At 45.4% G+C, this 20,813-nt stretch overlaps 1 protein-coding gene across 3 annotated transcripts in view; it reads right to left on the bottom strand.

Moving 5' to 3' along the window:
* ABCC1 (ATP binding cassette subfamily C member 1) overlaps nucleotides 1-20,813 on the bottom strand; it is a 178,437-nt gene that overhangs the window by 82,262 nt on the left and 75,362 nt on the right. For all 3 annotated transcript variants that reach the window (XM_049904936.1, XM_049904938.1, XM_049904937.1), the window contains exons 6-8: nucleotides 15,414-15,475; nucleotides 13,806-13,937; nucleotides 420-650 (exon numbers count right to left, since the gene is read on the bottom strand). In XM_049904936.1, coding sequence (XP_049760893.1) covers nucleotides 420-650; nucleotides 13,806-13,937; nucleotides 15,414-15,475 — 425 coding nt within the window. The remainder of the gene's footprint in view (nucleotides 1-419; nucleotides 651-13,805; nucleotides 13,938-15,413; nucleotides 15,476-20,813) is intronic.

Here is a 20,813-nt window from a genome sequence, read left to right as displayed (position 1 = left end):
GAGGAAGGGAGGAGGAAGAGAAACAGAAAGACAGAGAAGACGGGGCGGGGGAGCAGGAGAAGAGGAAAACAGGCGGAGAAAGACAAACAGAGATGCAGGCAAGACAGACAGACAGGCAGGGAGACAGTCAGAAAGACGGGCAGACAGAGTCAGACAGAGAAGTGAAGAGGGAGCGAGGCAGAGATAGAAGAAAGGAAAAGAGAAGGAAAGAGAAAAGACCTGATCTCTGACTTTCTGGCTGCAGTTTTTCATGAGCTCTGGCTGTACTTCCATGCTCTTGGGAAATACATTTATAAGGGATAAAGTAAAGAGGGTAAAGACAGGGAGCCTTGACTATAAGCCCACTTGCGCATGCCGCAGGTGAAAGGTCAAACCAAGGAAAGGCTGAGGCACCCAGCTGGGAGGGAAGGGGGTCTTACTTTAAGATTTCTGGGCCGGCAAACATCATCAGGTCGTGGAGCGCCTTAAATAAGAAGCTCATGAGGAAGTAGGGCCCAAAAGTCTTGTATAACACCTTGAACAGGGATGGGTCCCGGTCCTTCTGGGGGGACTTGACGATCAATGCCTCTGCCTCCTCATTCACATCCACTTTGGAGCCCCCTTTCGGCTTGGCCGGGTCCTTGGAGGAGTACACGATCTTCACCGGCTGCCTGAAACCCATGGAACGTGATGCAGTGTGGGCTCTGCCAGACATCCAGCCTGAGAACCCCACTCCTCAGGGAAAGCACGCCAAAGATGGCAAGTCACCCCAGAGAGGCAGCTCACAAAGTAGTTAGGAGTATGAACTCAGGAGCCATGGTTCAAACACTGGCTTGACCACTTTCCAGCTGTGTGACTTTGGGCAAGTTCCTTAATCTTTCCAAGTCCTAGTTTCCTCATCTGTGAAACGGGGATAAAAGGACCTTTCATACAGCTGTTGTGAAGATTAAATGCGCTAATAATATACACAAAGGGCTTAGAAGACTGCCATTCCCAAACTGACCTAGAAATTCAGTGCAAAATCCCAGCTGGCTTTTTGGTAGAAACTGACAAGCTAGTTGGAAAATTCATAAGGAAACACAAGGAACCCAGAAGAGCCAAAACAATCTTGAGAAAGAGCAAAGCTAAAGGACTCATACACCCTAATTTTCAAAAATTATAAAGCTACAGTTATCAAGATGGCGTGGTACTGGCATAAAGACAGACACACAGATTAATGGAATAGAATTAACAATTCAGAAATATACCCAACTAATTTTTGATAGAGGTATCAAGACTATTCAATGGGAAAAGAATAATCTTTTCAACAAATGGTGCTGGGACAACTGGATTTCCACATACAAAAGAATGAAGTTGGACCGCTACCTCACACAATATACAAAAATCAGCTCAAAACAGATGAAAGACCTAAATTTAAAAATGCAGGCTTCAAAACTCTTAGAAGAAAACAGGGGGTAAATCTTTGTGACCTCGGATTTGGCAATGGGTTTTTAGATATGACACCAAAGGCATGAGCAACAAAAAGAAAAAATAATAAATTGAACTTCATCAAAATTTAAAGTTTTCTGCTTCAAAGGACACTACCAAGAAAGTGAAAAGGCAATCCACAAAACGGGGCATTAAATATCTGATAAGAGGGACTTGTATCTAGAAAATACAAAGAACTCTTACAACTTAACAATGAGAAAATAATCCAATTAAGAGATAAGCAAAGGTTCCGAATAGACATTTTTCCAAAGAAGATATACAAATGGCCAATAAACGAGTAGTTGCTCAACATCATTAGTCACTGAGCAAACGCAAATCAAAACCACAATTCGATACCACTTCACACAAACCAGGGTGAATAAATCAGATAAGAAAATGTGTTCATGAAGATATTGAGAAACTGAAACCTTCATACACTGCTGGTAGCCATGTTAAATGGTGCAGCCACTTTGGAAAACAGTCAAAATTTAAATACAGGGCTACCATTTGACCTAGCAATTCCAGTCTTAGGTGTCTACCCAAGAGAAATGAGAACACATGCCCACACACAAACGTGTACACAAATTTTCATAGCAGCATTATTTATAAAAGCCAAAGAGTGGAAACAACCCAAATGTCTACCAACTGGTGAGTGGATAAACAAAATGTGGTCTATCCATACAGTGGATTATTATTCAGCCATAAGAACAAATGAAGTATCGATACGTGATAGATGCTACATGGGTGAACCTTGAAAACACTATGCTAAGTGAAAGAAGCCGATCACAAAAGACCATATATGATTTTGTAAATATGAAATGCCCAGAATAGGGAAATCTATAGAGACAGAAAACTTAGGGCTAGAGGGGCTGGGGGTGTGATAGCTAAAGGTAAGAGGTTTCTTTTGTGGGTGATGAGTTATGTTCTAAAATTGACCGTGCTAATATATACAACTCTGGATATACTAAAAACCACTGAATAGGACGGTACGTAAATCACATCTTAATAAAGCGGCTAGAATAAAAGGGGTCCTCATCTTTAATTTTTTTTTCATCTTTAAAGAAATTTTTAAAAGTGTCATGCACACTGTATAATATTAGTTGTTGTTATTTTATGTCAGGGCTAAAAAAGAACATAAAACATCAAACACCCCAGCTCATTTCTTTTTCAGGTAGAAGCTGAGGTTCAGAGAGGTTACAAGCTTGTCCAAAGTCACAGAGCAATGAGAAAACAGGATACTAGCTCAACTCTCTTCCCCCACCACCACCACTCCCCAGTGTAGCCAGCCTCTAAGATGGCCTCCAATGACCTCGCCTCTTGGTATTTATGCCCCTGTGGCATATCCTCCCACTCAGAATAAGGTATTGTGGAAATGACAAAGTATTACTTTCATGACATAAAAAATGTTGTAGGCCAGACCTACCAGACTGGTTGAGGCTGGAGAGCTCCCCAGACCACTGCCCAGAGACACTCTTCAAACCTTAAACCAAAATTAACCCCTAAGGTCACCCTGTAGCTAAATAACAAATTGGCTCAAAAAATAATGACTATCACTGTGGTCCTTTGAAAAAATCACTTATATGAGACCAAACAGTCAACAATTATTTTAAAGCAAAGATGAGAGTATAAGGGGGCAAGGGAAACTAGATTAATGGAAACAGAATAACCAGAGTGGAAATAATGAGAATGTTCATGCATTGTGAACGACGTAACCAATGTCACTTAACCCCTTGTGTAGAAATTGCTGAATGGGAACCTAAACTGCTGTGTAAACCTTCACAGAAAACACAATAAAATATTAACAAATAAAAATAAAAACACATCGCGGCTTCTGTTTTGCACTTTCTTAGATCACTCACTCTGGGCAAGCCAGTTGCCATGTTGTGAGGACACTCAATCAGCCCGCTAGAGAGGCCCACATGGTAAGACCTCTCCAACAGCCAGCAGTGGCTTTCCAACCATGTGCACCCTGGAAGCAGATCCCCCAGCCCATTGGAGTCTTTAGATGACTGCAGCCCCAGACAACAGCTTCACTGCAACCTCATGAGAGACCCTGAACTACAGCCACTCAGCTAAGCCATCTCCGGATCCCTGACCCACAGAAACTTTGTGAGGTAACAAACATTCATCGTTGTTTCAAGCTGCCGTTTGGGGGTAATTCGTCACGCAGCAAGAGATACTGATATACCCCCAGTTCCTCACTCCCCAAAAAACAGCCATATGCCTCCACCTCCGAAATACATTTCCAAGCTTAATACTCAGTCAACCCTAACACTTACAATTTACAAAATTCTTCCGTGGCCTGAGTTCAATGAATGGCAGTGATTTCAGAAGACTCTGGCTTATCACGTCCATGCCACGTCTAACCGTCCGGACCACTTGAAACTCCTCCCACAGGCAACAGCCTCCCAACACGTCTTGCCTCTCTCCTCTGTCCCCTACCCTGAAGTATGGGCATTGGTCAAGGCTCAGGTAGTCATTTCCTTCTTGGTGCTCCCTTCAACAGGAAAGAACCAGAAACATGGGAATTACCCGATACCCCTCTCCCTCACCATCCCCAGGTCCAATCAGTCACATATCCCATCTGTTCTGCTCCCAGGATGCATCTAATCCATTCACTTCTCTCCATCTCCAGTCTCCACCCACCCAAGTGACCACTACTGGTTCCTCCTCACTGGTCCCCCCACAATCAATGCCCTACCCAGCAGCCAGTGGGATTTCCTATAAAACGCATCACTCTCCCACTCAGACTCCACTGATGGCTTTCCACTCCATCCAGAATACAGTCAAATGCAGGTAACCTCCCATCCTGCTAGGAGGACATATTAGTTTCCTACTGCTGCTGTAACAAACCATCACAAACTTTGTGGCTTAAAAACCCCACGAATCTATTCTCTTACAGTCCTGAAGCTCAGAAGTCTAAAATGGGCCCACGGAACTGCACTCCTTCTAGAGATTCTAGGAGAAAATCTGTTTCTTTGGCTTTTTCCAGCTTTGAGAGGCTGCCTACATTCCTTAGATATTGGCCCCTTCCTCCATCTCCAAAGCCAGGAACATTGCATCTTTTCTCTCTGACTTCCTGCCGCCCTCTTCTAATGACCCTTGTGGTTGGATCAGATCCACCTAGATAATCCAAAATCATCTCCCCATCTCAAAATCCTTAACCTGGTCACATCTGCAAAGCCCCTTTTGCTGTGTAAAGTGGCGTGTTCACAGGTTTCAGGGATTATTAGGGTGTGGACGACTTTGGGGGCTGTTATTCACAGAGGATTACCCATTATCCCACAGAGGGTTATTTCTGTTTCTCACTTTGTTAGCATCACCACGTGAGGTGTATCTGCTCATGTTACCTATTTCCTCTGAAGCTGGGCATCTGGCTGAAATCTGTTCTATGATTTAACCTACATATGCATTCTTGGCCAAGAGAGAAAGCCAGGCAGAGAGGAAGGGAGTGGCTCAGCGCCCTCACCCGCTCTCTGCACCACTTCCTGGGCTGCGCCCTGGCCCAGTGCCTGTGCTACTGCCAACCCAGGGTCAGCAGGTGCCGGGCTGCTGTTGGTGTCTGGGTGCCAGGGCACCCAAAGGGCCAGAGACAAGGTCATGGGCAGGCAGGGTGGAAGAGGTTCAGCCCCGGGTGCCAGAGAGCAAGTACAGTGGAAGAGATCAGGTAATACTGAGTTGGAAAAGAACACTATTCAACAAACAAGCCTACAGGGAGCTCCTGGAGGGTAGAAAAAGAAAGCAAGGTATCTGAGTGGTCCAGCAGGGAAAGGAAAGGAAAGCTGGATACAAAGGTCTGAGTCAGGAAAGCTCTACCCAGATCAGAGAAACAGAGAAGGTGGGAAAGCAGGGGGGCTGGGAGGGAAAGGGGCTTGCTCACCAGTCCCAACTTCAATGTGGGCAAAGTGTAATGGCCCAGACCTACTGGATTAGATGAGTGCCTGTTCTGGCCCAGGCGCTGAAGAGACCCCCACCTTCTAACAGCCTCGTGAGGGAAACAAATGAGCTAACATGTGTGAGAGGTGCTATCATGGGGCTGGGGGCAGTCCCAAAGGCTTCCTGGAGGAGGCGGCATCTAAGCTGAGACCTGAAGGATAAGGAGGCAGAATGAGCAAGACCTGGAGCTACGAGTTTGGAAAGAGGTCAGGCAGCCCCTCCAAGAATGGAAAGAACCTCAGCATAGCCTACGCCAGGTGCAAGGGGGCAGGGAGGGGCTGCACCATTATTTGAAGGAATGAGAACTTGAACCAAAGGGCAACGGTAGCTACTGATGGGCTTGTTTGTCATTTTTTCAAATAAGATCTTGAATGTTTTTGAAAAGGCAAAATCCCAAACTTAAAACAGGTTTTAGTTCGATAAATTCCAAGTTTTCTGATTGCATTCTGAGCAACCAGATCTTTGAAACACAACACCCAACCAATCACAGAAGGGCAGGTTTGACGTGCAATTACAGAAAATGGACTGCACAAACTTAATGCATATTATTATCTTACAGATAATAATAAATACAACAGCAGTTTTTTAAACCACAGATGGGAGTAGCAAGAAAGCATCATCGGCCCCTCCACAAAACTGCAACCCTGGCAGGATTTAAAATGCTTCGCTTCCTAAAAAATATAAATGGCTCAAGAAAGTTCTTCCTGTTTTTGTTTCTTTAGTAGTTTTTCTTTTCTTTTTTTTTTTTTTAAGTGCTTTTTGTTTCTCAAAACCTATGGTTCTAGACGGGGGTTGTTTTGCAAATTCATGTTGTAGGGTTGTCACAATGATGGAGAATGGATGTCAGACACTCAGTGATGCACACAACAATACTGGATGAAGAACAATGTCCCACGAGACACTCATGTAGGTGAAAAGCCTGTTTAAAAGTATCTAAACTTAGGGCCCTATATAGGGGCTATTTTTTTTTTTAATATAGGGGCCTGGGTGGCGAAAGCAGTTTGCTACCAGCTGTTAACCCAAAGGTTAACTGTTCGATCCCACCAAACAGCTCCACGGAAGAAAGGCTTGGCAATCTACTTGCATAAAGATTGGGGCCAAGAAAACCCTACGGAGCAGCTCTACTCTGTAACACAAGGGGTTGCCGTGAATCAGAACTGACTCAGCAGCAGCGGGTTTTTTTGTTTTTTTTTTAAGTTTAGGCTTTAATATCTTCCAACATAAAGCCATGCACACTATGTATTTTTTTGCAAGTATAAACATATCCCGGATTTTTCAGGAACGTAACCACCGGACAAGTTGAGGGAAGACTGTTATTTTTGTTTGGAACTATGCCAAGTGCTGGGCACCACTTGGCAAAATCCAGTCTTCAATGGCAGTGATGTTTCTACTCTTTTAACCACCAGGACCACATGGGCTGGGTCCCTCGGGGCGTGTAGCATCCTAGTCACGGTGAACACACACCAGACTCTTCATTCTATGTTCTAGCGAATGCCTGAACATTTACATGCTGAAAGGCACACCAACCCACCCACTGCAGGGAGTCGATTCTGACTCAGCAACCACATAGGACAGGGAAGAACTGTCCCACAGGGTTTCCAAGGCTGTAATCTTTACAGAAGCAGACTACCACATCTTTCTCCCACAGAGCGGCTGGCAGGTTCAAACTGCTGACCTTTCGGTTAGTGACCAAGCACTTAACCACTGCGCCACCAGAGCTCTGAGATGCACGTTATAGATTAAAGTTAACTCTCATTATCCGCAGATTCTGTATCTTCGAATTCTCCTACTCGCTAAAATCAATACTCACAGAGCTTTTGCGGTCATTTGAGGACACGCACTGAGTGGCAAAAAATGTGAGTCGCCACGTTCGCAGCTGATAACTGCGGATCAGACCATTGTGACCTACTGGGTTTTCACTGGCTGGTTTTCAGTAGCAGATCACCAGGCCTTTCCTTCCTAGTCCGCCTTAGTCTGGACGCTCCACTGGAATCTGTTCAGCATCGTAGCAACATGCAAGCCTCCACTGATAGAAGGGTGGTGGCTACAGTCTTATTGAGTGTCAAGTTTGGCACATTTTGTGCTTTTTGTTGATTTTGCTGTTTAAAATGGCCCCCAAGCATAATGCTCAAGTGCTGTCCAGTGTTTTTAAGTGTAAGAAGGCAGTGTGAAGTGCCTTAAGGCAGAAAATATGTGTGTTAGATAAGCTTAGTCAGGCATGAGTTACAGAGTTGTTTGTTAGCCTTGAGTTCAACGTTAATAAATCAACAATACATATTAAATAACGTATCTGCAAACAGAAACACATATAAAACAAGATCATATATTGATTGGTTGATGAAAATACTATGAACGAGAGGCTCACCGGAACCTTGCTCTATGTTTCTCCTAGTAGCTATGGTTCAAAATTCACTAATTAGGCATTCCCAGTGACTTTATGAACTAACTACAGCGAATCACAAGAACCAACTGTACTGCCTTTCAGCTCTCTTTTAAAGTCTAGTTCGAGCACTATATTGATATTTTTTAAATTACATACGTTGGTAGGTTATTTTTTTTCATGTTTCCTTAAAGTACAATAAAGGAGGTGTTACAAAATCTTTTCAGACGAATAGGTCTAAGATTTTGAGAACCACTGTTCAAAATGCACATTCTGGAGAGCTTCATTTGGTTTGCTTTATTTTTTTTGCTCTTCTCAGTCGTTTATGCAACAGAAATAATTAAGTAAAATGGTCACCCCTTCTTTAAACACTACTTACTGGTTTTCACAATTTTGCTTTATTGAGGTATAACCGATGTGCAAAAAACTGCACATATTTAAAATGTACAATCTGATGAGTTTTGACATACATATATCCTCATGAAAGCTTCACCACAATCAAGATGATGAACGTAGCCAAATTCTCAAAAGGTTCCACTGCCTCTTTGTCGTTTCTCCCTTCCCCTACTCCGTGCCCCCCTACCCAGGCAACCCCTAATGTGATTTCTGTCACCATGGATCAGTTTTCCTTTTCTAGAATTGTATATAAATGGAACATCTAGAGTGCACTCCTTATTGTCTGGCATCTCACTCTGCAGAATTATTTGGAGATTCATCCGTGTTGTTGTGTGTACCAATAAAACCCCAAACCTGCTGCCGTTGAGTCAACTCTGACTCATAGCGACCCTACAGAACTGCCCATAGGGTTTCCAAGGCTATAATCTTTCGGGAAGCAGACTGCCACATCTTTCTCCTGCAGAGCTGCTGGTGGTTTCAAACCGCCGACCTTTTGGCTAGCAGCCTAGCGCTGAACCACTGCACCACCAAAGATCCTTTTCATAGTTCACTTTTTTTCACTGCTAAAAGTATTCCATTGTGTGGATCCACCAGCTTGTGTATCATTCACTTGTTAATGGTTTGGGTTACCACAAATAAAGCCGCTATGAACATGTGTGTATGTCTTTGTATAAATACATGTTTTGTTCTCAGTGGGTGCGTTGTATAACAGGTATGTTTAACTTTTTAAGAAACTGTCAAACTGTTTTCCAGGTCACCTGCTCATCTTCATTCATGTCAGCAGGAAGCACAGTTCAAGGTAAGCTAACAAGGCCTTAACCTCCAGGTGACCATAAGTTGAAGAGAAATTTCCATTCCGTTTATTGTGTTAAAACCATCGAACACAGGCTGTATGGGAAGGGAATGGGAGTCACTGCCTTGGGGTAACGTAAAACTTGGATATAGGTAGTGGTGATGGCTGTACGACATCGTGAATGTAATTAAAATCACTGACATTCTGGTTAAATTGGCAAACTTTTTAGTATATATATCTTAACAAAATGTTTTTAAAAACCACCATTTAACACAATCCAATGAAGCACTGAGTTTAAAACCCAAAGGTGGTGGGGATGTTGAGTTGAGATGTGCCTTTTGAGATGAGTCACTCTGGCTGCAGTGGGAAAAACAGGAAGGGCTGAAGACCCATGCCAAAAGCCAAGCCTGACCTCCCAGCCCAGGCCACTTGTCTTTTCCCCTGGGGGCATGGGACACTCACCAGCCATGCTCCTCTCTGGCCTGCATGCCATGGCCACACCAAGCTAGAAGAGCCCTCATCCCCCACCCCCAGCCCCGGTGGTCACAGGTTCAAATTTGGCTCTGCCTCTGGGAATAAGGTGAGTGAGCCATCGTGCCAGTGTCCCAGACAGGGTCATGCAGCTCCAAGCTGAGAATCTCTAAAGACCAAGGTAAGAATGGAACCGGCCCTCCTCAGATGGCCTACTATCTAGCCTGGCAAGCCAGTTCCCACCTGGTTCTCCCAGGCAAAATGGAAGCACCCAGGCTGGTACTGTGCCCAGCTGAACAAACACAATTTTTACAACTAACACCTGCCCAGGGTTTACCCAGGGCAATGACCCAGCTTACCAGATAACATTTACCTCACTGAATTCAGAGAAAATCCTCTGAGACCAGATAAGCAGAAAACGGAGGCTCTGAGACATCAAGGAACTTGCCCACAGAGAGGCTGTTTCCACAGCCCCTACCCTGGTCTCCCTGCTTCCACTCTTGCTCCTATGACCCACCTTTCCTGGGGCAGCCCAAGTGGTCCTTTGTGAAACAGAACTCAGGTCACACACCACTCTGAATAAAACCCACCTGTGCCTTCTCACATCACAGCCCATGAGACCCCTGCAAGTACTTACTTTATCTCCTCCCATTCTCTCCTTCAAACTCCCTGGGTGGCACAAAGGGTTAAGCACTCAACTACTAGCTGTAGGGTTGGTGGGTTGAACCCACCCAGAGGCACCTCAGAAGAAAGGCCTGGTAGTCTGCTTCTGAAAGATCACAGCCTTGAAAGCCCTATGGACTGCAGTTCTACTCTGACACACACGGGGTTGCCATGAGTCAGAATGAGCGCAATTAACAACAACACTCTCACCCTCACTCACTCTGCTCCAACCATACTGGTCCCCTTACTGCTCCATGAGCATGCTAGACTTATCCCTGCCTCAGGACCCTTGAACTGACTGCTTCCCCTAACTGTGAAGCCCTTCCCCCAGATATGCACATGGCTCATTTCAATATGACTCTCTGCTCAAATGTCACCTTCTCAAAGTGGCTCTCCCTGACCACCAAATCTGAAACAACTCCCTCAGTCACCCTCTTCTCATTTCCTCACCTTTATTTCATCATAGCACTTATCGCTTTCAGGAGTTTCTTGTCACCCACCTACACACATATGTGTACATACTACAAATATACCGATGTATGCAATGGTGCCCACCAGGGAACACAGTCAGGTAAACTTCTTAGCCATAACCATATACCTCCCGGGACTGAGATACTGGGCTTGAGGGTTAGGGATCACAGTCTTGGGGGACATCTAGGTCAACTGGCATATCATATTCCATACAGCTTGGCGAGTAGCGACTGGAGTCTTAAAGTGTTGCGAGTGGCCATCTAAGATACTGCACCTGATCTCTTCCCATTTGGGGCAAAGAAGAGTGAAGAAAACCAAAGACTCACGGAAACTATCAGTCCAAAGGACTGATGGACCTCATGAATCATGACCTCTACTAGCCTGAGACCAGAAGAACTATTTGGTGCCCAGCTACCACTACCAACCACTCTGTCCAGGACCACAGTAATAGGTCACAGACAGAATGGGAGAGGAAATGTAGGCCAAAATTCAAACTCATAAATAAGGTCAGACTTACTGGTCTGACGGAGATGGGTGGAATCCCTGAGACTATGGCCCTTAGACACCCTTCAAGCTTGGAAGTGAAATCACACCCAGAGACCACATTATAGCCATACAATAGACAGGCCTATAAAAGGGACAATAACATCAGTGAGTAATGTACACCTCAGAACAATCAACTACATGAGACTTAAAAAAAAAAAAAAGGGGAGAGAGAAACTTAAAGGGCAGTATTTGCCCAGAAGCAAAGTTCAGAAGGAAGATAGGGGCAGGAAAGCTAGGTAAATGGACACGGGAAACCCAGGAAGAAAGAGGGGAGAGTGCTGACACATTCAGGGGGCTGCGACCAAAACAAGTGTGTATGAATTGTTGAGTGGGGAACTAATGTGCTCTGGGAATTTTCACCTAAACCACAATAAAATGTTCAAAAAAAGTTTCTCGTGGTAATGTATTTTTGATGCCTCAATGCCCTGTCTCACATACAGTGTTATCCAATAAAAAGGCTGTCTGTTTTGTTCCACTCTCTTTGTTCATTCTTTAAGACCTAAACAGTCCTTGGCACATGAGAAGGAGTCAGTCCATATCTCCTAAATTAGTCATTAAGGACCAGGCTAGCGGTAGAACCTCTTGGTTTACACCCTGTCCTCTTTCCAAATACCTGTGTTGCCAGGTCCATCCTACACCTACAGTCGGCTTCCCAGGTGACCTCCAGAGAACACAAAGGTGGGCATCACTCGTGCTGGGTCACCTACCATGAGAAGGAGGGCCCAAGCAAGCAGCTAAGCCTGGATAACAACAAATGGCGACACCCAAGATAAGAACATCACTTCCTATCTTAGTCATCTAGTGCTGCTATAACAGAAATACCACAAATAGATGGCTTCGACAAAGATGAATTTATTTTCTCACAGTCTAGGAGGCTAGAAGTCTGGATTCAAGGTGCTAGCTCCACGGGAAGGCTTTCTCTCTCTGTTGGCTCTGAGGGAAGGTCCTTGTCGTCAAACTTCCCCTGGGTCCAAAGGATGCACTATTCCCCTGGTTCTTGTTTCTTAGTGGTATGAGGTCCCCATGTCTCTCTGCTCCCTTCTCCCTTTTATATCTCGAGAAAGATTGGCTTAAGACACAAACTAATCTTGTAGATTGAGCCCTGCCTCATTAACATAACTGCCACTAATTCCATCTCTTTAACATCATAGAGATAAGAAAATCACACAGGAAAATGACATCAGATGACAAAATGGTGGACAATCACACATCGCTGGGAATCATCACGTAGCCAAATCGATACACATATTTTTAGGGGACATAATTCAATCCATGACACTTCATCACAAAGGGTGTTGCAGGCCAGGCTGGAAGGAACTACAGAACCCTGCCTGCCAAGGACCTCCAGCTTGGTCATATCCACAGAATCAGCCAGCGCTGTGTGGGAACACAATGCTAGCAAGCCCCTCAGGCTGCTTAGCACCAGGACCCAAGCTCTAGCTGCCTTTCATGAGACACATTCTCCTGTTACCATGGCCACCCCAAATGGTCACAGGTCCTCTGCTGATGTCCTAGTAACCAACAGCATGGGTGTCCCAAATTCCCATCCACTTCCTTGGCTTGAGGTCCCTGGGTGGTGCAAATGGTTTGTGCTTGACTACTAACCTAAAGGTTGGTGGTTCAAACTACCCAGTAGCATCGCAGAAAAAAAGCTCTAATGATTTGCTTACATAAAGATCACAGCCAAGAAAACCCTATGGAGTAGTTCTACTCTGTAACATGTGGGGTCACCTTGAGTTGGAATTGACTCAACAGCAACAGGTTTGGTTTTCTGGTTTTGGCCCTGGCTTGACCTCAGACATGTAACCTGGGTATTCCCAGAATGGGGTGAGGAATCAGACCTCTGGTCTAAGGCTTTGCTTCCTGCAAATCCAAATGGTCTGCAGGGAACCAAACATGCAGGGTAAGTCCCATTATCACCCAGCTCTAGCAAGGTGAGTAACAGGCCTGTCTTAACAGTAAGCGGTCAGGAAAACAGCTACACTTTACGACCACAACCTGTTGTCCCCATGATACTCATTTCACATTCTACCTTCCCTGGAATCAGGACGTGTCTTAAGTCAATGACACATCCTAGTTTAACTGGCAGTCCTTTTTCTTTCTTATTGGCACATAAAACAATGGTGTATGTTACAAATGACAACATCTTAGTTTGATGGAACGTGGTCTGTGCGGGGGAGGCCCTAACCTGATTTCAAGTAGCCCAGTAAGAGAAGTGGCTGCAGAGTACATGGGGCAGTCTAAACCCTAGGACAGTCAAAGCTAGCCCTGATTGGTGCTTCTTTGGCTAACCACCTCATGAAGGGAGAGGCTGGTCATTTGTTGCAGTGTTGTGCCCTTACCTTGAGACAGCAGAAACTCGCAGGATGCAGATACTCAGGGAGAGAGAGAGGGAGGAGATGAGGCTAACTTGAGGGGTACTCAGCGAGTGTTGTCAAAAACAGAGTCAAGCACCCGCTCGACAGGCGTTTTTCTCTCTTTCTGCCCAAATCGCCTCAACTACATATAACATTCAACCCCATTTTACAGACAAGCAAAGTGGCTGGGAGAAATGAAGCAACTTGCCCAGGACCACAAAGCGGCTTGGCATGAGCCTGGACTCAGGCCCTGTCCACTGTTCCAGGCCATGGTGTGGGAAATGGAGGTGGCCAGGCCACCCTAGACAGAGTGCCTGACTTCCCCAGGGGCAGGACACACACTTACTTTCTAGACTTGGCACATTCTTTCTTCCAGTTCTTCACCAAAACAGGCACAACTTGCTCTGATGTGTCTTCCTTGTTTAGGGACCAGAGGTCTGTGCTCTTCAGTGGCTGGCGGAAGCCCTGGACCATCATCCTGAGGCCAAAGCACAAGGGGAAGGAAGGAACAAGAGAGGGAGCCGGTGAGTGTCTGGGAGGAAGAGGAGAATGGCACATTCACCCCCCTCATTTCACATTCTAGCTTCCCTGGAATCAGGACGTGTCTTAAGTCAATGACACATCCTAGTTTAACTGGCAGTCCTTTTTCTTTCTTATTGGCACATAAAACAATGGTGTATGTTACAAATGACAATATCTTAGATTTGATGGAACGTGGTCTGTGCGGGGGAGGCCCTAACCTGATTTCAAATAGCCCAATAAGGCAATCAAAAGGCAGCTGTACAATCTGGAAAACCTGGACGTGGAAGGATATTCCAAACCAAATCCATTGCTACTGAGTTGGTCCCGACTCATAGCGACACCACAGGACAGAGCAGAACTGCCCCATAGGGTATCCAGGGCTGTAATCTTTATGGAAGCAGACTGCCACATCTTCCTTCCATGGAGCAGCTGCTGGATTCAAACTGCCAGCCTTGTAGTTAGTAGTGGTACACCTAACCACTGTGCCACCAGAGGTCCTTTTGGATGGACATGAGGCCACAGCAAATCATTATTGCTAATTTTGTTAGGTCACTCAGGAAAAATGGCCTTTTTTTTTAGAGATACATACAGAACATTCAGGAGGGAAACATCAACAGGACAGAATGGAACTGCCCCACAGGGTTGTCAAAGCTTTAAGGTGGAGCCCTGGTGGCACAGCAGTTAAGTGCTCAGCTGCTAACAAAAAGGTAAGCAGTTTGAGCCCACTAGCTGCTCTGCAGAAGAAAGGTGTGGCGGTCCGCTTCTGTAAAGATTACAGCCTCTGTCCTACAGGACTGCTGAGTCGAAATCGACTCGATGGCAATGGGTTTGGATGGGTAATCTTTATGGAAGCAGATGGTCACATCTTTCTCCCATAGAGCAGCTAGTGGGTTCGAATTGCCAACCTTCTGGTTAGCAGCAGAGCACTTAAACACTGTGCCACCATGGCTCCTTGTAAGGGAAAAAGAAAGATTCAAATAATACCCAGTAAGACTCTTGACAATGTGCAGAAAAAGATGCTGTAAAAACAGAGAAGAAGGAAGAATATCAAAATGTCAACAGCATGACAATGGTTGCCTCTTGGACTTTTGTTGTTGTTGATCTATGCATGATTCTCTTATCCACGTTTCCTGTGGTATGTATGTATTATTTTTCTAATGGGGGAGTGGGGAAAGTAAAACGATGCCAATAATAATTATACCTACTGTAAAGAAAAAACCCAAATCTGAAACTAAGCCAAGAGCAGGCCAAGCCGTCCACAGAGCTTCAAACCTTTCATGGTCTATGCATTTATCACACCCAAGTTCGAGCTCCAGGAGACAGCGTCAGTGTCTCTGAGCTGGGAACAGAGGACACAAAGGAGTGAGAGAGGGAGCTGGTGGGGAGCTGAGGGGAGCCGCACACTCACTGTCCACCCCGCCCAGGGCCTTACCCTGTGATCCACCAGAAGCTGATCCTGGAAAGGAAGGAGGCACCGGATTCTGGGCAAGGATTCTGGTGGAGAGAAAACACAGGTGGAGAGCAGAAGGGAAATGAATGATTCCACTTCCATCTATGCCAAAGCTCTGCAGGGGCAGTCAGCAGCCCACACCTCCTCGGAAAGGACCCCCAGCCACTCTCGCACCTCATTTTTCCACCCCAGTGGATTTTTCTCTTGGTCCTAGTGGCTTTGAAAGACATTTATGGCAGTTCCTCCAGTTTCACCCAGAAAATATTTCCCGAGCACCTACTATGTGCCAGGCATGGTACAAAGGGCAACACGCCTGTCTTCTCTTAAATCCCTACAGCAACTCTGAGTGTCCTATCACCATTATTCCCAATTTACCCACTCATTTATCAAATTCTTCCTGAGCACCTACTAGGCACCAGGCACTCTACAAAGTGCTACATACCAGTTTTATCTTATATCCCCACAACATCTATGAGCGTGGCATGACTATTAGTCCCACTTGACTCATTCATTCTTTCATTCATTCAACAAATATGTCGTGAGCATCAATTAATTATATGCCAGGTACCATGCATATGGATCTTAGCAAACGGACATGACCCCTTCCTACATGAAGCCTGTGGTCTACTGGGGAAATAAAAATACTGCTTGCTGACATTTTCTACCAGCTTGCTATGTTCTAAGCCCTTTACACAGATTATCTCATGTAACCCTCATAACCACCCTACCAGTACCAGCTACCGTCGAGTCAACTTTGACATGTGGCAACCCCATGTGTGTCAGAGTAGAACTGTGCTCCATTGAGTTTTCAATGGCTGATTTCCCAGAGTCAAGCCCTTCTTCCATGGCGCCTCTGGATGGACTCAAGCCTCCATGCTTTGGGTGAGCAGCCGAGCACGTTAATCTTTTGCATCACTCAGGGACTCCCATAACTACCTTAACAGTAGGTAATAATATCATCTCCGTTGTGCAGTTAAAGAAACAGGAACAGAAGAAGTGAAATGACTTGCCCAAAGTCCCACAGCTAGAATGTGGTAGATACAGGACACAAGCCCCAAACAGTTAGGCTCCAGGGACAGACATTAATCAAATGATCACAAAAATGCCGTTATGTGCTCTCCAGGTACATAAATATTACCACTGGGACCCCATAAAGGGGTGGGGGCTGATTTAGTTTACGTGGGTCAGGGATGGCTTCCCTGAGGAACACGTTCAAGCTGGTATCTGAAGGGTGAGGAGGGGATAACTAAGTGAAGAGGCGGAGCAAGGTGTTCCCAGCAGAGAAAGTAATGTGTGCAACCTGTGGTAGAAGACGCATGGCCCTATTCCAGAAACCTGTGCAGTCTACCCTGGAGGCCACAAAAGGAATTTTGGGTTTTATCCTAAGAAAGATGGGAAGTCATTGACAGACTGCAAGTAAGTTTCAAAGAATCTCTTTCCCAGAGGCACAAAGATGAGCCCCTGATCAATAACAGGGAGACAAAGAAGGGGACATCAGCATGGAGCCTCTGGGATTATACACAAAGGTCAGCTTTCAATGCTGATAAATTCAGGTCTAAATTCTGAAGCTTTAGTGAAGCGGGGGTGGGGTGGTATGAGGTAAAGGAACTAGTTCTACCCTAAGTAAGGTGGCCTTGGTCCTTGGCTCCAGAGAAGTAATCCCTGGAATAATTGCGGTGCCTTGGTCTGGGACTTCTGGGCCATACCTAATGATTTGTGGGGGCTGGTGAGACCTGAAAAGACTCACCTGGGAGGCTGATGCCAACTAGCCTCAGGAGGCAGGATTTAGCCTGTCACGCAGGACTGGCCACTCAAGGCCCATAACATACAGCTCAGAGAGCTTCCTGGTCAGTGAAAAGAGAACCTTCCCAGACCTCGCCCGTGCAGCTCTTCCTTATGATAATCCTGATTTGTACCCCTGTGCTATAATAAAACTGTAATTGTAAATATCATAGTCTCTCTGAGTCCTATGAGTCATTACGGCAAATCATGGAACCAAAAGGAGAAGGGGAAGCCAGCAGGTGAAGGTTAGGGTGTCATGTGGACTCCGAACTTGCGGCTGGCATCTGGTTATTTGGCAGCCTAAAGGACAGTGTCTTTTTCACCCGCGAGGTCTGCCCCAGCTCTGGCTGTGTGGATCGAGGAGAGAGTGTGCCATGTGAGTGCTGTTGTCAGAAATGATGGAGAAGTGGGAAAGTAGAGACTGCAATAATCTCCACATTTTGGGCACCGGATTCAGGCTGATCTTTATCCACAAAGCTATTATCGTTCAAGGTCACCATACAATCAACAGGTCCAGCATTTTGCAGAGATGAGGACTATCAAAGAGTCCAATAAGAAAGTATACTCTGCCCAAGTGGTTTTCATTCAGCCTGGGCATGAGTTATGGATCAAACTGTGTCTTCCAAAAGTACGTACCAACTTGGCTAGGCCATGATTCCCAGGATTGTGTGGTTGTCCACCATTCTGTGATCTGATGTGATTATCCTATATGTTGTAAAACCTAATCTCAGCTGTGGTTAATGAGGCAAGGTTAGGTTATATTAAAGAGGACTAGGGTGTGATACAACACCCTTACTCAGGTCACAGCCCTGATCCAATGTAAGAGTTTTCCTAGGGTGTGGCCTGCATCACCTTTTATTTTACAAGAGATAAAAGGAGCGAGAAGCTAGCACAGAGAGAGGGACCTCACGCCACCAAGAAAACAGCACCAGGAGAGGAAGGCATCTTTTGGACCCAGGATTCCTGCACTGAGAAGCTCCTAGACCAGGGGAAGGCTGATGACAAGGGCCCTCCTCCATAGTCAAATGAGACAGAAAGCCTTCCCCTGGAGATGGCACCCTGAATTCAGACTTTTGGCCTCCTGAACTGTGAAAGAGTAAATTTCTCTTTGTTTAAGCCATCTACTTGCAGTACTTCTGTTATTAGCAGCATTAGATAATTAAGACAGTATGCTTTTAAAAAACACTATATCCAGGCCTCACCCCCAGAGATTCTGATGAAACTGGTTTGAGGTAGGACCAGGGCATATGGCTTTTTGTGGTTGTTACTTTTTTTTATTATTATTATTTCATTTCAACTCCAAGATTCTCCTTGTTAAAATGGCTAAGGCAGAAAATGTACAAGATAAGCTTAGAACGTATTATCACACCCAGTAGCAAGGAAAAAAAGATGAATAAGGTTGTGTTAAAAGGCCTCAAAAACAACTAGAAGCACCTCCACAGGCCAAAAAATGGTACAATTTGAGCCTCAATAAGGATAACACATGTGATGGACTGTAACATATCACATCTGTTTAAATACGTAAGTCTGTATTTAGAGTCTAAAAACAAAAACACCTTGGTCACTGGCTAATGAACCAACTCAATATTTTGAAAACAGTAAAAGGGGAAAAAATAAGCATTTTCCCCGCCTTTCCCAGATGAACTACATGACTGCGCAACCAAACTAGAAAAGGGCAAGTGTCTTTTCATGGAAGGGTACATAAGAACTTTATGTACTATTTTTACAATTTCTTGTGAGTCAAATTATTTCAGAACAGAAAGATATAAAAAAAACACACAAAATCCTTATCTTTCAGAAAGGCACACTGCAGTATTTACATATGCCACTCAGGGTGAAGGTCCATGGCAGTTGATTATACCACTATGCTATCTACTTTTGAATATGTTTGAAAGTTTCCATCAGGAAAGGTTAAATCAAAGGATCCCCCAATGACTCCAACATGCAGTCTGGACTGTGAACCACCAGGTTTGACCTCATTAGGCTCCACTCGCCCACTCCACAAAGACCAGAGACCATGAGGGGCGGGGAGGTGGCCAGACCTGGCTGCCCACCAGCATCTCCTGGGGGAACTTGTTAAAATGCAGCTGCGTGGGCCCAGCACAGACCAACTAAATCAGATTCTCTGAGGTTGGGGCCTTGACACTGGCATATTTTTTAATAATCCCTAGTGAATCAGATGCAGCTGGTCACAAACCTACAATTCCAGAATAACCTAAAGGAGAATAAGTTCAGACTGCGGAGTCAGACGAACCTGGGTTCAAATCCTAGCTCCACCATTTTCTAGCTGAACGGCCCTAGGCAAGTCACTTCACCTCAAAGCCTCGGTTTTCTCATCTGGAAAGTCGGGGTGATGGTTCCTTCTGCTCAGCCGACCTTACAGGAACCAGGAGGGACAAGTGCAATGAGATCCATGGGACTGGAATTTTTCCAAGCTAAAGCTGCAACAGGATCAGTGGAGGCGGTGGTGGTGGTGGTATTTGTTTTGCAGGCTGGGTGAGAAACATTTCAGTGTAGGCTGGTTTTTCTCCTGGAAGAGTCCACACCTTACTGCCCACAGCCAGTGGGTGGGTTATCAGGAAATTCCAAATTGAATTGCAAATCCACCACTTCACCCACCACAGTCCTACAACTGTGAAAAGCTAAGATGCTGGCAGAGAAGGAAGGCAGGGGTGGGGCACAGCTGGCGATGACTCACTCCTTTCTTCAGTAAATGTTTAAGGAGGGTCTGCTTACACGCCAGGGTGCTGCTAAAGCCTGGGGACAAAGCTGTGAGCAAGACAGCGAGTTCCCTCCCCTGCAGCTTCCCACCTGGGGCTTGGCGATGGGTAAGACAGTAAGCAAACCAAGATGCAGACAAACTATAAACTGTGAGAGCTACATCAAAGAAAAAAACAGGTGCCAGAGAGAGAAGAACAGGTGGAAGAGGGCAGAAGGCTGGCTTATGCGTGAGACAGTATGGTACAGTGGTTAGGAGGGAGGGAGTCAATCCCCGCTCTGCCATTTACTAGCTGTGCGACCTTAATGAGTCACTTGATGGTGGTAAGATTAAATGAGATAAAACACGTTAAGTACTTAGAAAAGTGCCTGGCACAAAGGAAGAACTCAAGAAATTATACTATTATTATTTTGATTAACAGTAAAACCAACCAAACAGTTGGTGTCAACTCAGGCTCACAGCAACCCCACATACGTCAGAGTAGAACTGTGCTTCACAGGGGTTTCAATGGCTGATTTTTCAGAAGCAGATCGCCAGGCGTTTCTTCTCAGGCACCTCTGGGTGGACTGGAACCACCAATCTTTGGTTACCAGAGAGTGTGTTAACCGTTTACGCCACCCAGGGTATCCTTCATTAACAGCAGCAGTAGTAAAGTAAGAACAGCTTTCATTCCTTACAGACCCCTGGCACATCAAGCACTGTGTCAGATGCTTTACACCGCTCAGGGGTCAGCAAACTCAGCCCACAGGCCGGCTGCTTCCTTTACTGGGACACTGTCGTGCCCATTCATTTACATATTGTCTATGGTGTCCTTCCTGCTCCATCCGCAGAGTGGTTGCCGCAGAAACTGAACAGTCTGCAAAGGTTGAAATGTTTACTAT

This window comes from Elephas maximus, chromosome 12 (assembly GCF_024166365.1).
Source record: "Elephas maximus indicus isolate mEleMax1 chromosome 12, mEleMax1 primary haplotype, whole genome shotgun sequence".
NCBI classification, from domain to species: Eukaryota; Metazoa; Chordata; class Mammalia; order Proboscidea; family Elephantidae; genus Elephas; species Elephas maximus.
This window is presented reverse-complemented; position numbering and strand designations above follow the sequence as displayed.